Source organism: Populus nigra, chromosome 19 (assembly GCF_951802175.1).
Source record: "Populus nigra chromosome 19, ddPopNigr1.1, whole genome shotgun sequence".
In the NCBI taxonomy this organism is placed as follows: domain Eukaryota; kingdom Viridiplantae; phylum Streptophyta; class Magnoliopsida; order Malpighiales; family Salicaceae; genus Populus; species Populus nigra.
This window is the reverse complement of record NC_084870.1, coordinates 7,314,173-7,330,741: the sequence shown is the minus strand read 5'-3', so window position 1 is coordinate 7,330,741 and position 16,569 is coordinate 7,314,173. Positions and strand designations below refer to the sequence as shown.

Below are 16,569 nucleotides of genomic sequence, written 5' to 3'. Positions count from 1 at the left end.
AAAAACTAACAGGAAGAAAAAAAACTAATGAAGAAAAAGAAAAAAAATCTGAATTAACTGAGTTAACCCTTGAAATAAGGTTAACCTTAGATTCACGTCATGAAAGTTTGATAACTAAATGAAAAAAAAAATTAACGGGTTAACCTGTCAAGCTCGAGACACGTATCATGAAAGTCTGATAATTAAATAGAAAGAAATTTAACATTAACAAACTAAACTAAACGAAAAAAATTAATTAAAAAAAAGCAAAAAAAATAAAATTCCGGGTTAACTCGTCAAACCAGGTTAACCTATCAAACTTGGGATTCATGTAATGAAAGTCTGATAACTAAATAAAAAAATTACCATTAACAAACTAAATTAAACAAAAAAAAATCATTTCAAAAAAACACAAAGAAAAAAGCAAAAAAAAAACCCATTAAGGCATAAAAAACAAAAAATAAATAAATAAAAACATAAAAAAAATTAAAAACAAAAAACATATATATGTTATAATAATAATAATAATTATTATTATTATTATTATTATTATTATTATTATTGTAATATACAAGTACAATTAAATTAAAAGGCGTGGATTTAACATTAACAAACTAAACTAAATGAAAAAAATAATTAAAAACAAAAAAAATAATATTCCGGGTTAACTCGTCAAACCAAGTTAACCGGTCAAACTTAGAATTCGTGTCATGAAAGTCTGATAACTAAATAAAAAAATTACCATTAACAAACTAAATTAAATAAAAAAATTTATTTAAAAAAACACAAAGAAAAAAGCAAAAAAAAAAACCGGCATGAAAAACAAAAAAATCAAATAAATAAAAACAAAAAAAATAAAAAACAAAAAAAATATATCTTATAATATAATTATAATATAATAATAATATTAATAATAATTAAGTAATACTCTAAAATAATATATAAATACAATTAAATAAAAGGCGTGGGGAAAGCTACAGTACTTTCCCCCACCTTTCAGAGCATTATTTAATAATAACTATAATATCGTATAATCTCCGGTAATCATGTATTTCACATTGAAAATTAAGAATCGAAATTAATTATGGAGAATTTTCCAATTTTTTTTAACCTCTACACAGGCCGGACCAAATCAAGTAAATAGCGATCCTCCATGATTGATGGAGTAATAACGTCAAAGAATTTTCTTCTCAAGAGTTTATTCTCAGTGTACGAATTATCTTGATTAAAGAAGAGGCCTTGCTTCGCAACACATTGTTAGCTGATTTTTTTACATGCAAAACATTAATCTTATCTCATCATTAATGTGTAGAATGCCATCAACTTGTATACACGTTGACTCATTATTTCATGCCAGTAATGTTATCCAGGAAAATTTCTAATGAAACTGTCATTTCGTGCTTCCAAATAATTTTTCTCATCTTGCTAGTAATTCTTTCAAAACAAAACTCGCTGCACTGGTGAATTGATTCTAGACGAGAAGATCAAAAGGCATATAAGCTCATAGAAGGGAAGCTTCCACTGCAATCTGGAAGTACGTATCAAACCTACTATACCTATCACTTCTGTCAAATTATAAACCAGGTCCTTACATAAGATTATAGGCAAGTCGATTTGATTTCGATTTCAACATGGTTAAGTATAAAGCTGGCCGTAGAAGAGACAGCATAAGCGAACCTCGGAACCTACTCGAAGCCTCGAAGTCTAAAACTCAATCTATGTTTAACCCACCAAGCCCAAGGAACACAGCTTTCCATTTGGCTCAGCCTAGCTTGACTCGTTTAATCCTTTTGAAGCAACATTCATAAATAGAAGCAACATTTTCAGGCTAGAACAATTTTTTTTAAAAAAAGTTGCATGCGATTATAACTAACAGTGAACTAGAAGTTACAACAATTACAGAACACACAGCAGAATCACAAGATCATGAAAATCAGATGAATACATGACTAAACCACTAGCTTGCAACAGATTTTCAAAATACAGTATTCAACTCCTCAAATCCAAAAATGCGCAAACTATACTAGGCCTTGTTTACTCGAATTGGTTGCCCTTCCAACAGCTGCAGTGACCAACAAGTATCAGATCAATGAAACAGCCAAGTGATAAAAAATATACAGCAAGGGTCTAATTGTGCTAAAAGGTCCTGATAATTGGCTAGTGATTTGAAAGGACGAAGCATGCAGGATACTGCCTTTGTAATAAATAAATACCTATGAACAAGAATGCATGACGGGAGTGTATGCCTTAGATGAGCAGAGTGTTAGTGCAGGTGCATGAAGTTTCTGTGATCTAGAAATTCAATCACTAGTTAAATATTGCAAGGCTGCAAGTAACTTACAGAATTGTTAAAAGATGAGATGGCAACTTCTACATCCTCCTCTGAAGAGAATGTTACAAACCCAAACCCACTAGATTTTGAGGTCCCTGGAACTCGTGAAACCTTTGCACTAAGAACGTTTCCCTTCTTAGAAAAAAAGTTCTTGAGTGTATCTGTCGCTACTGTTTTAGCAAGATTTCCCACATAAACCTTATAAGGGCTGTCAACAAATTGGGACTCGTCTGATTGGATAGAAGGCAGATCTAATGACTGCAAAGGCTTCTCCGTGATGTTTACTTTGATCTCACGGCCTCCAATTTCCTGCAATCGAAAACCAACATAAAGAATCATTCAGCGATTGCGAAGTCATATATAGAAACAAAATGTTTCCTTGCACTTTCAATTAGATCGAGAATCAGCAATGCTTACAGTGCCATTCAATTTCTCAATTGCCGCATTTGCATCCTCAGCAGTTTTCATCGTAACAAATGCAAATCGACGACTCCTACCCGAGTACTTATCATACATAACCTATAAAGGAAACAAGAAAATGAAGTTATCTCGAGAATAGGAATCCTGCACATCAAATTCTCCTAATGGGAGTGCCAGAATTATGCTTGAAGTCAAAAAAGAGAATTTCAAATGGTAGAAGTTATGTGCAGAGTTTTAACTGACCTATATAGACATTCATAGCCTATAATGAAGTTATACTCACATGCAAGCGCATAGGTGCACACATAATTGCATATTCCCTCCCCACTTTTCTTCCAATAGGTTAAATTTAGGTTGACCAGTTTAAACTTACCATTTAAGTTCTACTTATTACAATCGAGCTATTTTTTGACACATGGATAGAACTGATAAAAATGTCCAGTGGCACACTAATAGGAAAAACTGACACATCTTCTCAGGGTGCTACCGTGTGATATTAATCGTTTTGACAATAATAATGGCAAGCAGAGGAATATAATGGATTGACCTGATAACGTAATAGCAGATTGCTTGGTAGAAGAAATAAGTGAGGGAATGATGTTTGCTTGGTGTAGAAAAACTGAAAGAATGATTAGAGGAGTTGACTTATAGGTAATTTAAAATTAAGGTCGGAGCCTATTCGAAGCCTATCCAAAATTGGTTTTAGGAATACTCAACCTCAAAAGTTCTCTCCCAAGATTTGGTGGATAATGGACTCATAACTTGTGAAAGGTATGATGAGATGAGGCTCAATGACCTCGAAGAAAAAAAGCAACTGCTTGTTCAGAAATTGTTTTCTGTGGAGTGCTTTAAAGAATGAGTCCCGTGCCCATTTTATGATTTTGTGCACAGATTACTGATTTAGGACGTTATTCTGATACTCTCCATTTATTTTGGATAATCTCAGGATACCTTTTCAAGTCTGAACAGAAGCCATCTCTAAAAGAAATGATACTGTTGGCGCAAAATTATCACATTTCTTTGACTTCTCAGCATGTAAAATCAAGTTCAGACATTCCCATAGAAAGAAATCACAGTTTGATTGAACCAACAGCCTCAGCAAACAACAAGGAAAAATCATCAACCCAGAGGCTATAGCAATAATATAAATTATAGTAAATTAGATCAATTCTAGAAAAAATCAACATTCTTTTTCGATGCTTAGCTGAAATCCTTTTAAAATTTTCCCAAAACCAAAACAAACAAACCGCATCAAGTTTCAATCCTAGAAAAAATCGGAAAAGAAGATTTAGGAATTGTTCTATTAAATCACTTCCCCATACTCAACCACTATAAATCAAGAAAATTGCCATCAGGAAAAAAAAATCCAACACTCATTCCATGCTAATGCAGCTCCGCACAACTCTCTGTCCATCTAATATCCATGCTTTAAGAGGAAACAGCCCAATTAAGAAACCATTAGTCCATAATTTACCTCAGCTTTTTCAACAGCACCATGTTCTTCAACAATCTTTGTAAGCTCCTCATTAGTCAGAGTCCTGGGAATATTTCCAACGTACAGCCTCCTAGCAGCCTCTGACGAAGGGTCTACTGCAGCAGCCGGTGCTGTTTCTTCAGCTACTGCAAAGAGCCTTCGGGGGGCTTTGGTGTTTAGAATTTTATGTAAATGTGTGAATTTAGGGAAATGGTTAAAAGGGTTTGCTGGTTTGAGGATTTGGAAAGAGGGTTTTGACTGGTTTGTTGAAAGAGCAAGTTTTGTGGACGTGCGTAGTGGTGTTGCAAGAGATGAGATTGTTGCCATTTTTTCTCTATGGAATGGGAGGGACGAGAACGACAGGGTTTTGTAGCAGAGAGTGGAAGGGTTGGATAGCATATCCGGAAAATTTCTCTCAAGTTACCATCCTGCCCTCCTGATGGATTGGATTTGGTGCTACATAATAATTTTTAAAAATTTTGATTTTTTTTTGGTCACATCCTTCTATTAAATTTGAATAAATTCACCTATAATTTAAAGTGATACTTCAGTGATTAATTTTTGAAGATCAAAGTATGGGATACAGAGTCTGTTTTGTAATGCATTCAATTCATAGTGTTTTTTAGATTTTTTTTCACATGAAAAACATTAAATTAATAAATATTGTTTATTTATTTTTGATAATTTTGATATATTGATGTAAAAAATTCAAAAAATTATTTTTTTATAGTTTTAATTAAAAAACACTCTTGCAAAAAAAATATTAATTTTATTGAATTCAAATTTGAAACTAGGAAAATAAAAACTGAACATACCATCAAAATGTCAAAAGTCAATTCAATAACAACGTCAGCATATAGACAATAAAGTCAAACAAAAATTACTTTATAGAAAAAAAAAAGTTCACACAAATAGATATCAAAAATAAAAGTAAAGATATTTAAATAGAAAAAGTAAAAAAAATTGTGTTGCTAACTCTGTCCATAAGAAGAAAACTATAATATGGGCCACGGCCTATATAAAAATAGGGTGTATTTCAAGAAAATTTCAGCTCACCCCAAAGCCAGAAACCAACGACACCCACTCAACCCAAGCCCAAGCCCATTACCTAATAACCCGAATTAGGGTTTCTAGGGTTTTTTTTCCCTCTCACTGGACATCCCTATATAAAACGCCGCATATATAACCCCTCAAAATTCTCCCCACTAGGGTTTGTGGCCATTTTTCATAGAGAAAGAGAGAGAGTGTGTGAGAGAAACCTCATTCGGAATCAATGGCTCCCAGGAAGACACCACAGGTATCCAGAAACCCAGATCTGGTTCGAGGGATCGGTAAGTACTCGAGGTCACAGATGTACCACAAGAGAGGATTGTGGGCTATCAAGGCCAAAAACGGCGGTGTTTTCCCTAAACACGCTCCTAAAGTTAAAGACGCCGCCCCTGCTGAGAAACCACCCAAGTTTTACCCGGCTGATGATGTCAAGAAGCCACTGCCTAACAGGCGCAAACCTAAGCCCACCAAGCTAAGGTCTTTACCTTTGGCTATATTGCTTTCTTTATGGATTCATTTATTGAATTTTAAATTGTTTTATCAGTTGCTTTTTAGTCTATCTTGTGGTTTTGTTTTGCTCTCTTTTCGAGTTTGTGTATAATATAGTTTTGGGTTAGTGTTTCCTATTGACTATGTCATTTTGAAATGATAGAGACTTATTGTACTAGAAAGTTTCATTTATGGGTAGTTTTGGTTGATGAAGCATCAGCGATGTGTTATTCAAGGCATGCTGTAATCTATATTTTCTTTGTTGTTTATTTGATGTTGTAGGGATAGTATTACTCCAGGGACTGTTTTGATCATTCTTGTTGGAAGGTTCAAGGGCAAGAGAGTTGTGTTCCTCAAGCAGCTTCCTTCAGGATTGCTTCTAGTCACTGGTGAGCTTGATTTGTTTATTGTTTTTTATATCGAATGGTGTCCCCTTGTAATAGCATCTATTGAAACCTGTGTTTTCGTTCATCAAGTATCACTGGGCATGTGCATTACTGATCTTGGTTGGAGAACAGAAATTATATTACCGATGATCTCAAAGCTTGTGACTTGAAGTTTGAATTTGTGATAATGTCTGTGATATTGGCTTCACAGCAGTACTTGATCATTTACATATTAGATGTTCTATATTGTTATGTAAAAAAATTCACGATATGGCACGGTTTGGAAATTCTTTGACTTGATATTGCTGTGAAAATTGTTTTCCTGCCTAAAATTATGATATTGTTAACCATTGCTGCAGGACCATTTAAGATCAATGGTGTTCCTCTTAGGAGAGTCAACCAATCTTATGTGATTGGAACTTCCACTAAGGTTGACATCTCTGGTGTTAATGTGGAGAAGTTTGATGATAAATATTTTGGCAAGAAGGCTGAGAAGAAGAAGAAAAAGGGAGAGGGCAACTTCTTTGAGGCAGATAAAGAGGTGTGTTTGCTGGTGGTCATTAGTTATATGTTGTTCCATTCTATTTATTTCTGTTCTCTGTTTCATCCTGAAATTTATGATCTTCTATTCCCAAAATACAGGGTGAGAAAGGTCTCCCACAAGAGAAGAAGGATGACCAGAAGGCAGTGGATGCACCGCTCATTAAATCACTCGAGTGCGTTCCAGATTTGAAGGCATACTTGGGTGCAAGGTTTTCTCTCAAGGATGGAATGAAACCTCACGAGCTTGTGTTCTAAAGGAAAAAATTAGGATCGTTTCTCTTGAGCTACTTTCTTATTGTATTTTGTTTGAACTTTATCTTAGCAGCTGCACTTTCCTAGTGTTTTTGGCAATATATGAACCTCTTACAAGGCAATGTTTTGTGCAAGTGATTTTTGTGTCCCATTTTTCATTTTGTGGTGCAAGTGACTGCTATTTATTTTTCATGTGATTTGGTTCTTTTGAATTGTTAGTCTCTGTTTTAGATTGAAGTTGCAATGATGGGCCATGTTATTATCTTTGCCTTTGTTTAGTAGTGGTTGTTTTCGCTGTTGTGCTTGTGATATAGAAACACCCAATTTTCCCTGGGGCTGTGAACATTTTCTGCTTTGGATCAGCTGGAGTAATCAACGGTAACTGACAGTTGACAGGTCATTTCCCTGATCAATCATCTATGGGTATGGAGAATGTATGGAACTGAAAATTCCTGAAACAGCTTTTTCAAGTTGTGCTTGGTTTTTCAAGATGTAAACTGTTTGGTAAGCTGGCCTTTCTTTTGGCCTTTAGCTGTTTGTCAATGACATGTTTCCTCGTTTGAAACTTTTGAATGCTGTCAAGTTTCTTAGTTTGGTGTTGCGATTGGTATTAGAGTTTAGAGTGAGTTTAAATGTGCACTTTTTTGAGATGCTACTGGGTTTCTACCTTCTCAGAAATTTTAAAAATGAAGAAAATGATTCACTATTTGCCTTTAGGATATTGCTTGTTCTCTCTGTTTCGCCTTTGTGCCATACCAGGTGAACTCTCTTGTTTTGTTACAGGCCGTCTCTCAAAATCAGACTAGTTGAAAATAAAACCACCCAGCAAACCACTTTTTTTTCTCTCATTATGATAGGACGGCGAGTGGAAGTAGGAGGAACAGAAAAGCAGAATTTCTGTAAAAGCATGTACAGTTGGAAGGATGCATTTCATGGTTCATCCATGAGTACTAGGCTCTGAGCACTTGGTGTCCTCTACGGATCAACACTCACAGCAATCATCCCTATTTCAAAGGACAGCTTATTGAGAAATCCTAGAAAGGCTTTTATTGTAACTTACAAGGAAAGAAGAAAGAAGCGGGTTGGTTAACTGAAAGTAAAAGATATGTGCTATGAGAACGCAAGCACTACTAACAGGATCACAGTAAGCTGTCTGTTTGAGCTGTCAATCTCTTGAAGAAATTGCTGGGCACAGAAGGTAGCTTGCTTCGAAACCTAGGATGCCGCAAATAATACAAACCAGCAACTAGAGCCACCGCTCTGAAAGGAGTTGCATAGAGCACTACAGCTGCACAAAGACAGAACACAATGAAAAGACTGGTTGCTCTTGGATCTCTCCAGCTGAGTAGAGACTGAAATCTCTCCCCCTGTGTTGCTATGTCTCCAACCACGGTTTGGATCCTTCCTGCAACTCCTCTAAGCCTGTCGTACCTCATTCGAACTATGTCATGGGATTTAGAAGTTGGGAACGTGTCAAATTCTTCATCAAGTTCATCTGGATGCACTGCTTCTGCCCATGAAAGTTTAGTGTCCATGTGAGATGGGTGTCTTGGTCGGAACCTATAGTTCCATAATCCAATGAGGAACATGTAGAGGAAGAGAGTTGGAAGGATCAACTCTGGGTACCAAATCAATATCAGAAAGAGGATATGAACCAACACTGATGTGATTGGGTTCCTCCATTGGCAAATGTCCACAAACCAATTGTTCATGGTGAACAAACCCGAAATAAGTGACATGATTCTGAAGAAGTTGGCTTTGCTTCTTCTCATACTCCACATGTGAGAATCCACATCTAACATGTACTCCACCACCTCTTTTCTCAGAGGTGGTTCGGCTCGGCCGAGCCTCACAGCTACAATATTCATGGCTTGGTATCTCAAACTGTCTACCTGGTTGACTGTGAATGGGTGCAAGTAGTGCATTTTAGGCAGCAAAGGATGCCCGTAGATGTATATCATGTTAGCTAGAGAGAGGGTGGTGAATCTAACAGCCAATTGGAGCTCCCCCATTTTCTTCAAACCATGTGGGTGCAGAACAAGAAGTGGATAAGAATGTGTGTAAATCCTGTAAGCTTCTAGAGTTGACAGTCTAATTCTTACCTTTCCAATTCTTGAATCTCGTGCTGCATTTGCAGCATTTGGTTTCTCGCCTCCTCTTAAATTGCAGTTGTCGAAAACTCCCAATGTTATCACCGTGCAGGGATCGTAAACTTCCCAAGTGTACTGCTCATTCCATTTTGGATTGAAAGTGTCAAGGATTGTTCTTGTGCGAACCCATTTCTGGCCGTACTTAGCCACACAGTAGGCATCTGTACTCCCTCGGCCATCCTTCATCTTCATTGGAAGAAGACCTTGTGCACCCAAGATTCCCACTTCTAATATCCCAACTGGTTGCTTCCACAGCTGCCTTGCTGTTGGTCTTTGATCGCTGATGTACATTGTCGATTCATCCAGTACATGGTATCCACCTTCAAGACAAACTCTTAGGTGAATCCGGCTTGAAAACTGAAGCTCTCTCCTCCTGTCAGCTTCCAAGACACCAAAACCAAATTTTTCTAAATTGAACCAGCGAGAATGAACAGGCCGGTGATCTAATCGCTTCTCAAAAATGTTGAGGGGCAGGCTTATTTTCCCCAAGACATCATCTTTTAATGGGGTCACTCGATCCTCAATAGTCAGGAAGATCTGCTCCTCAAAAGGCTCAGCCACTACAAACACCAAATCTTCATTCCAGAGTGGGTTAGCTGTTTTAGTTGGATGAATCTTTGTCCTGAGAACTTGATTCCCAACTTGAACTTTTACAAATACTTCTGGGAAGCGGCCCCTGTCATTTGACACCACGTCCTGAGCTTCAATCACGTTCACTCTTAGGTACCACAATTTTGGTGATACATAGACTTTTGAGCGGATGTTGAGTGCACCCTCTCCATATACCGAGGCAGCATCAGAGTGCCATGCTTCTGGAAAGGCTTCATCTGCCTGCGTTCCCATCCAAACCGCAAGCATAATGTCTCCCCTCACCTTCCCTTCTCCTCGTCGGTCCTCCAGTCTATACCATTGAGGAGCCAGTGGACTGTCTGGTGGAACTCTAGTTGGAACTTCATTCAAATCGAAAACTACTCTTCCAAGATAATCATCTCTGCCCACCATTTCTTTGTCTTTGACAAAAACTTCAAGCACTAATGACTGCATTCGCTCTTTTGAGAAAGCAAAGACCTGGTTCCACTCTGGGTTCATTTTCTTCTCGAAATGCCTTGTCCTGCCCTTATAGTTCCCAAGTTTCACCTCCACATAAGGATCGCAACTTGCAGTGATGGAGCTCGGAGGAAGGTCCTTGGCTTTCACAACTCGAACATATAGGTAAGACATCTGCTCAACAAGGTCAAAAGTGCTTGCATATCTCTCGCCATTCATCCATCCTCTTCCTCCATATGCTCCACCACTTGGCCACCGTTCCCCTAACTTGGGGTTGGTGTCCTTCAAGTCGAAGTCATCTGGATCGCTAGAATGGGCTGGTGGGTTAGCAGGATGCATTGTGCAAGGGGTGCCGTTTGGTAGTTTCTCCACCGATAGGCTGGGTTGCTGCAGGATTTGGTGTTGATGTGCGTGTTGAGTGGTGTCAGCTCTTATTTTGACAGGTTCTTTATTGCTCTTCTTTGGATCTTTTTCAGGTATGAAGAGTCCCTGCTTTAGGAAGAGCAGCTAGTGTTTTGAAATCAACGTCGGTATTTTCTGCAATATGAGTAATAGTGGGGGGAGGAGAACAAGAAGCAGAGGTTTCTAATGGTTGTGGTGTATTAATTGGTGGAGAGGGAAGAGGAGGAACTTTTGTTTCAGATTCTGGTGAGGTATAGATTTTAAGGCCAATTTCACCTTTGACAACAGTTGAGGAAAACCACTTCTTTTCTAATTAGAAAGTTTGATAAACCTCGTCACCTTTCTTGATAACACTTGAACACGAAATTCTAGTTATACCAAGGAAGTTTCGGCCAGGGATTGGTCTCTTCTGGTTGTAAACGGAGACCTCAATGGATTGGTGATGGCGGTTTTTAGTTTCGTCCAGATCAAAGAGAAGTTTCTGGTTCCAAACAGGGTTGAGGTTCTTTGGGATGGTTTTGGTTCTACTGAGTGGGTTTTGGAAATCGATTTCTACAAATGGACTAGCTGACCCTTCGCAGTCTTTGGGCATAAGATTATGAGCATCTACTACTTCTACCACTAGCTTCATACTCCTTTTGTTGTGGTTACTTTGCTGGTGTCGGAAGCTACAAGGAAGTGGCTACCTGCAAGATATCTGAAACTCAAAGTTGAAGCAAAGAAGTTCTAGTCACCAAGTTACAGTATAAATGGAAAGAATAACTGTTAAGGTTCTTTCTCACTCACTGTACTAGCTTTGAATTGTTTGTTGAAGAAAGGAATGCTTTGATGGAGAAGCTACCTTTGAGTTTTGTAGAAAAACTAGGGTGGGCAAGAAGAGCAAAATGGAGGGAAAGAATAAGCTTTATTTTAAAGTGGGAAAGTGAATACAGACCATTCTTTTAGTTTGTGAAAGTAATAGACTAACAAATATAAGCTTATCTCTCCACGAAATATTATAAACTGTTGTCCTGAATGTTATTAAGAACTTGAAGAAAAAGTAAAATGGAAGTTAGATTTTGATACGATGAACCAGTGCATGTTAGCGGTCTAATCTTCTCTTGTTTTCTTTTCCTTTCTACACTCAAAAGTTTGACATCTTTGTCAAGAAAGGGATCAGTCCAGTATCTCTCTCTCCAATTTTTTTTCTTTTTTTCAGAATAGTCTAATAAGTAATACCTCTCTCGATGTAGCTACATGATGCATGATTTTATCTTGAAGCTGGCATAACATTTGGAAAATGTGGATCTTAAGATTTTCATTGGGGAAGGATTAACTTCTGTTGTTGTCACGTTGATCTGATTTTCATGCATTTCACTAATTCTTTCACCTAGAGAAGCTAACTTGTCTCAGGCCTCGAGTAATCCTTATTGTCTAGTGCCAGCTTCTTTGGGAATGCTTCTCATGCTTCCAGCTGAGAACGTTGCATAAGGCCCTGCACGCCGATTGTTAGAGCTGAAAATTTGTAATGAATTAGGTTTACCATCAATGGTAATTTGCTTAACCCTGTGTAATTAGGACATGCCTTTCTTCGGTGGTCAGCAACACCCATGTGAAGAAAACTAAAGGGAGAAAAATAGAATGAGTTAAAGGTCATTGACAGAGCTGAAAGAAAGCAAAAGTATAACCTCGAGCTCGGGAGGGAACTCACGTGACCTTGGTGAAAGATGCCTTTCCTATGCATTATTCTTTCATTTGCTTTAAACCGTATTTGTTATTGCTGTATCCCTTCGTTTAGTCAGCTTTATTTTAAATTGATGGAGTCCATTGTAAATGAATATAGAAGAAAAATATATTTATTTTACTTTGAAAAGAAATATTTTTTTTATAAGTGTGAATTTCTATACATAATAAATTAAAGAAAATTCATATGAATGAGTTTTCTAGTAGGTTTATTTAGACACTTAAGTGAAATTGATTTGTTTTTTGAATTTTTGTAATTAATTTTTATATTTATAATTGTTGGGATAAAGCTGAGTAATAATTATTTAATTTAATTTAAAATATAATTGTTTCACTAACACTAATATAAATTTATTAATAATCATAATATTAACAAACATAATGTTTTAAGTAAACCTATTACTATAACATACACACCAACTCTTTTTTTTATTTTCTTAATCTTTCAAAGGTTTAGAGGGATTAATTATATTTTGAAGATGTTATCTCTATGTGAAAGAAATAAACAACTTAGAGAAGGTGTTTTCACACCTCTAAACCAATTATTTATTTTTTTACGGCCTGTTTGAGATTGTGGTAGCGGCCGCAGTTACGGTTTAAAGTACTTTTCTTTTAGACATGTATTAAAATTATATATTTTTAATTTTTTAAAAAATATTTTTAAGATTAACATATTAAAACGATATAAAAACTTAAAAAATTAATAATTTTTAATAAAAAAAAATTGAATTTTGCAAAAAGGGGTTTCAACCACATTACAACACACGACCTTAATTTTTAAACAGTTTCTTCGACAAAACTTCATCTGCTTGACAGCTCAGTTGCATTCTAAAGTTCTATTTGAAACATAAGTTTTTTTTTAATTAGAGGGTATTTGAAAATATAGTTATGGTTGCTTTTTAAAGTGCTTTTCAAAAAACTTGTGAGGGAACTCATGTGACCTTGGTGAAAGATGCCTTTCCTATGCATTATTCTTTCATTTGCTTTAAACTGTATTTGTTATTGTTGTATCCCTTCGTTTAGTCAGCTTTATTTTAAATTGATGGAGTCCATTGTAAATGAATATAGAAGAAAAATATATTTATTTTACTTTGAAAAGAAATATTTTTTTTATAAGTGCGAATTTCTATACATAATAAATTAAAGAAAAGTCATATGAATGAGTTTTCTAGTAGGTTTATTTAGACACTTAAGTGAAATTGATTTGTTTTTTGAATTTTTGTAATTAATTTTGATATTTATAATTGTTGGAATAAAACTGAGTAATAATTATTTAATGTAATTTAAAATATAATTGTTTCACTAACACTAATATAAATTTATTAATAATCATAATATTAACAAACATAATGTTTTAAGTAAACCTATTACTATAACATACACACCAACTCTTTTTTTTATTTTCTTAATCTTTCAAAGGTTTAGAGGGATTAATTATATTTTGAAGATGTTATCTCTATGTGAAAGAAATAAACAACTTAGAGAAGGTGTTTTCACACCTCTAAACCAATTATTTATTTTTTTACGGCCTGTTTGAGATTGTGGTAGCGGCCGCAGTTACGGTTTAAAGTACTTTTCTTTTAGACATGTATTAAAATTATATATTTTTAATTTTTTAAAAAATATTTTTAAGATTAACATATTAAAACGATATAAAAACTTAAAAAATTAATAATTTTTAATAAAAAAAAATTGAATTTTGCAAAAAGGGGTTTCAACCACATTACAACACACGACCTTAATTTTTAAACAGTTTCTTCGACAAAACTTCATCTGCTTGACAGCTCAGTTGCATTCTAAAGTTCTATTTGAAACATAAGTTTTTTTTTAATTAGAGGGTATTTGAAAATATAGTTATGGTTGCTTTTTAAAGTGCTTTTCAAAAAACTTGTGAGGGAACTCATGTGACCTTGGTGAAAGATGCCTTTCCTATGCATTATTCTTTCATTTGCTTTAAACTGTATTTGTTATTGTTGTATCCCTTCGTTTAGTCAGCTTTATTTTAAATTGATGGAGTCCATTGTAAATGAATATAGAAGAAAAATATATTTATTTTACTTTGAAAAGAAATATTTTTTTTATAAGTGCGAATTTCTATACATAATAAATTAAAGAAAAGTCATATGAATGAGTTTTCTAGTAGGTTTATTTAGACACTTAAGTGAAATTGATTTGTTTTTTGAATTTTTGTAATTAATTTTGATATTTATAATTGTTGGAATAAAACTGAGTAATAATTATTTAATGTAATTTAAAATATAATTGTTTCACTAACACTAATATAAATTTATTAATAATCATAATATTAACAAACATAATGTTTTAAGTAAACCTATTACTATAACATACACACCAACTCTTTTTTTTATTTTCTTAATCTTTCAAAGGTTTAGAGGGATTAATTATATTTTGAAGATGTTATCTCTATGTGAAAGAAATAAACAACTTAGAGAAGGTGTTTTCACACCTCTAAACCAATTATTTATTTTTTTACGGCCTGTTTGAGATTGTGGTAGCGGCCGCAGTTACGGTTTAAAGTACTTTTCTTTTAGACATGTATTAAAATTATATATTTTTAATTTTTTAAAAAATATTTTTAAGATTAACATATTAAAACGATATAAAAACTTAAAAAATTAATAATTTTTAATAAAAAAAAATTGAATTTTGCAAAAAGGGGTTTCAACCACATTACAACACACGACCTTAATTTTTAAACAGTTTCTTCGACAAAACTTCATCTGCTTGACAGCTCAGTTGCATTCTAAAGTTCTATTTGAAACATAAGTTTTTTTTTAATTAGAGGGTATTTGAAAATATAGTTATGGTTGCTTTTTAAAGTGCTTTTCAAAAAACTTGTGAGGGAACTCATGTGACCTTGGTGAAAGATGCCTTTCCTATGCATTATTCTTTCATTTGCTTTAAACTGTATTTGTTATTGTTGTATCCCTTCGTTTAGTCAGCTTTATTTTAAATTGATGGAGTCCATTGTAAATGAATATAGAAGAAAAATATATTTATTTTACTTTGAAAAGAAATATTTTTTTTATAAGTGCGAATTTCTATACATAATAAATTAAAGAAAAGTCATATGAATGAGTTTTCTAGTAGGTTTATTTAGACACTTAAGTGAAATTGATTTGTTTTTTGAATTTTTGTAATTAATTTTGATATTTATAATTGTTGGAATAAAACTGAGTAATAATTATTTAATGTAATTTAAAATATAATTGTTTCACTAACACTAATATAAATTTATTAATAATCATAATATTAACAAACATAATGTTTTAAGTAAACCTATTACTATAACATACACACCAACTCTTTTTTTTATTTTCTTAATCTTTCAAAGGTTTAGAGGGATTAATTATATTTTGAAGATGTTATCTCTATGTGAAAGAAATAAACAACTTAGAGAAGGTGTTTTCACACCTCTAAACCAATTATTTATTTTTTTACGGCCTGTTTGAGATTGTGGTAGCGGCCGCAGTTACGGTTTAAAGTACTTTTCTTTTAGACATGTATTAAAATTATATATTTTTAATTTTTTAAAAAATATTTTTAAGATTAACATATTAAAACGATATAAAAACTTAAAAAATTAATAATTTTTAATAAAAAGAAATTGAATTTTGCAAAAAGGGGTTTCAACCACATTACAACACACGACCTTAATTTTTAAACAGTTTCTTCGACAAAACTTCATCTGCTTGACAGCTCAGTTGCATTCTAAAGTTCTATTTGAAACATAAGTTTTTTTTTAATTAGAGGGTATTTGAAAATATAGTTATGGTTGCTTTTTAAAGTGCTTTTCAAAAAACTTGTGAGGGAACTCATGTGACCTTGGTGAAAGATGCCTTTCCTATGCATTATTCTTTCATTTGCTTTAAACTGTATTTGTTATTGTTGTATCCCTTCGTTTAGTCAGCTTTATTTTAAATTGATGGAGTCCATTGTAAATGAATATAGAAGAAAAATATATTTATTTTACTTTGAAAAGAAATATTTTTTTTATAAGTGCGAATTTCTATACATAATAAATTAAAGAAAAGTCATATGAATGAGTTTTCTAGTAGGTTTATTTAGACACTTAAGTGAAATTGATTTGTTTTTTGAATTTTTGTAATTAATTTTGATATTTATAATTGTTGGAATAAAACTGAGTAATAATTATTTAATATAATTTAAAATATAATTGTTTCACTAACACTAATATAAATTTATTAATAATCATAATATTAACAAACATAATATTTTAAGTAAATCTATTACTATAACACACATACCAAATATAAAACGAGTTTTTCTTTTTTTTTTATT

General features: G+C 33.7%; 2 protein-coding genes and 1 pseudogene across 2 annotated transcripts; 1 reads left to right on the top strand and 2 right to left on the bottom strand.

The window, feature by feature from the left end:
- Positions 1 to 1,514: 1,514 nt before the first annotated feature.
- LOC133679489 (small ribosomal subunit protein cS22) lies at positions 1,515 to 4,589 on the bottom strand. Its single transcript, XM_062102094.1, has 4 exons — positions 4,206 to 4,589; positions 2,729 to 2,830; positions 2,321 to 2,620; positions 1,515 to 2,041 (listed from the first exon to the last, which is right to left on the bottom strand). Exons 1-4 carry the CDS (start codon positions 4,530 to 4,532, stop codon positions 2,003 to 2,005), a joined length of 768 nt encoding a protein of 255 aa, XP_061958078.1. The 5' UTR covers positions 4,533 to 4,589; the 3' UTR covers positions 1,515 to 2,002.
- An 801-nt stretch (positions 4,590 to 5,390) lies between these two features.
- LOC133679987 (large ribosomal subunit protein eL6-like) lies at positions 5,391 to 7,059 on the top strand. Its single transcript, XM_062102753.1, has 4 exons — positions 5,391 to 5,732; positions 6,027 to 6,133; positions 6,490 to 6,671; positions 6,773 to 7,059. The coding sequence occupies exons 1-4, from the start codon at positions 5,479 to 5,481 to the stop codon at positions 6,926 to 6,928; spliced, it is 699 nt and encodes a 232-aa protein (XP_061958737.1). The 5' UTR covers positions 5,391 to 5,478; the 3' UTR covers positions 6,929 to 7,059.
- Positions 7,060 to 7,797: 738 nt separating this feature from the next.
- On the bottom strand, positions 7,798 to 11,333 carry LOC133679986 (FT-interacting protein 1-like; annotated as a pseudogene).
- Between the last annotated feature and the right edge of the window lie 5,236 nt (positions 11,334 to 16,569).

Excerpts from the sequence above, each read along its gene's own strand:
- LOC133679489 (XM_062102094.1), bottom strand. The coding sequence starts at position 4,532 with ATGGCAACAATCTCATCTCTTGCAACACCACTACGCACGTCCACAAAA. Across the intron at positions 2,831-4,205 it reads GTGCTGTTGAAAAAGCTGAG|GTTATGTATGATAAGTACTC; the intron begins GTAAATTATGGA and ends TTTCCTTTATAG. Across the intron at positions 2,621-2,728 it reads TTGAGAAATTGAATGGCACT|GAAATTGGAGGCCGTGAGAT; the intron begins GTAAGCATTGCT and ends TTTCGATTGCAG.
- LOC133679987 (XM_062102753.1), top strand. The coding sequence starts at position 5,479 with ATGGCTCCCAGGAAGACACCACAGGTATCCAGAAACCCAGATCTGGTT. Across the intron at positions 5,733-6,026 it reads CCTAAGCCCACCAAGCTAAG|GGATAGTATTACTCCAGGGA; the intron begins GTCTTTACCTTT and ends TTGATGTTGTAG. Across the intron at positions 6,134-6,489 it reads AGGATTGCTTCTAGTCACTG|GACCATTTAAGATCAATGGT; the intron begins GTGAGCTTGATT and ends CCATTGCTGCAG.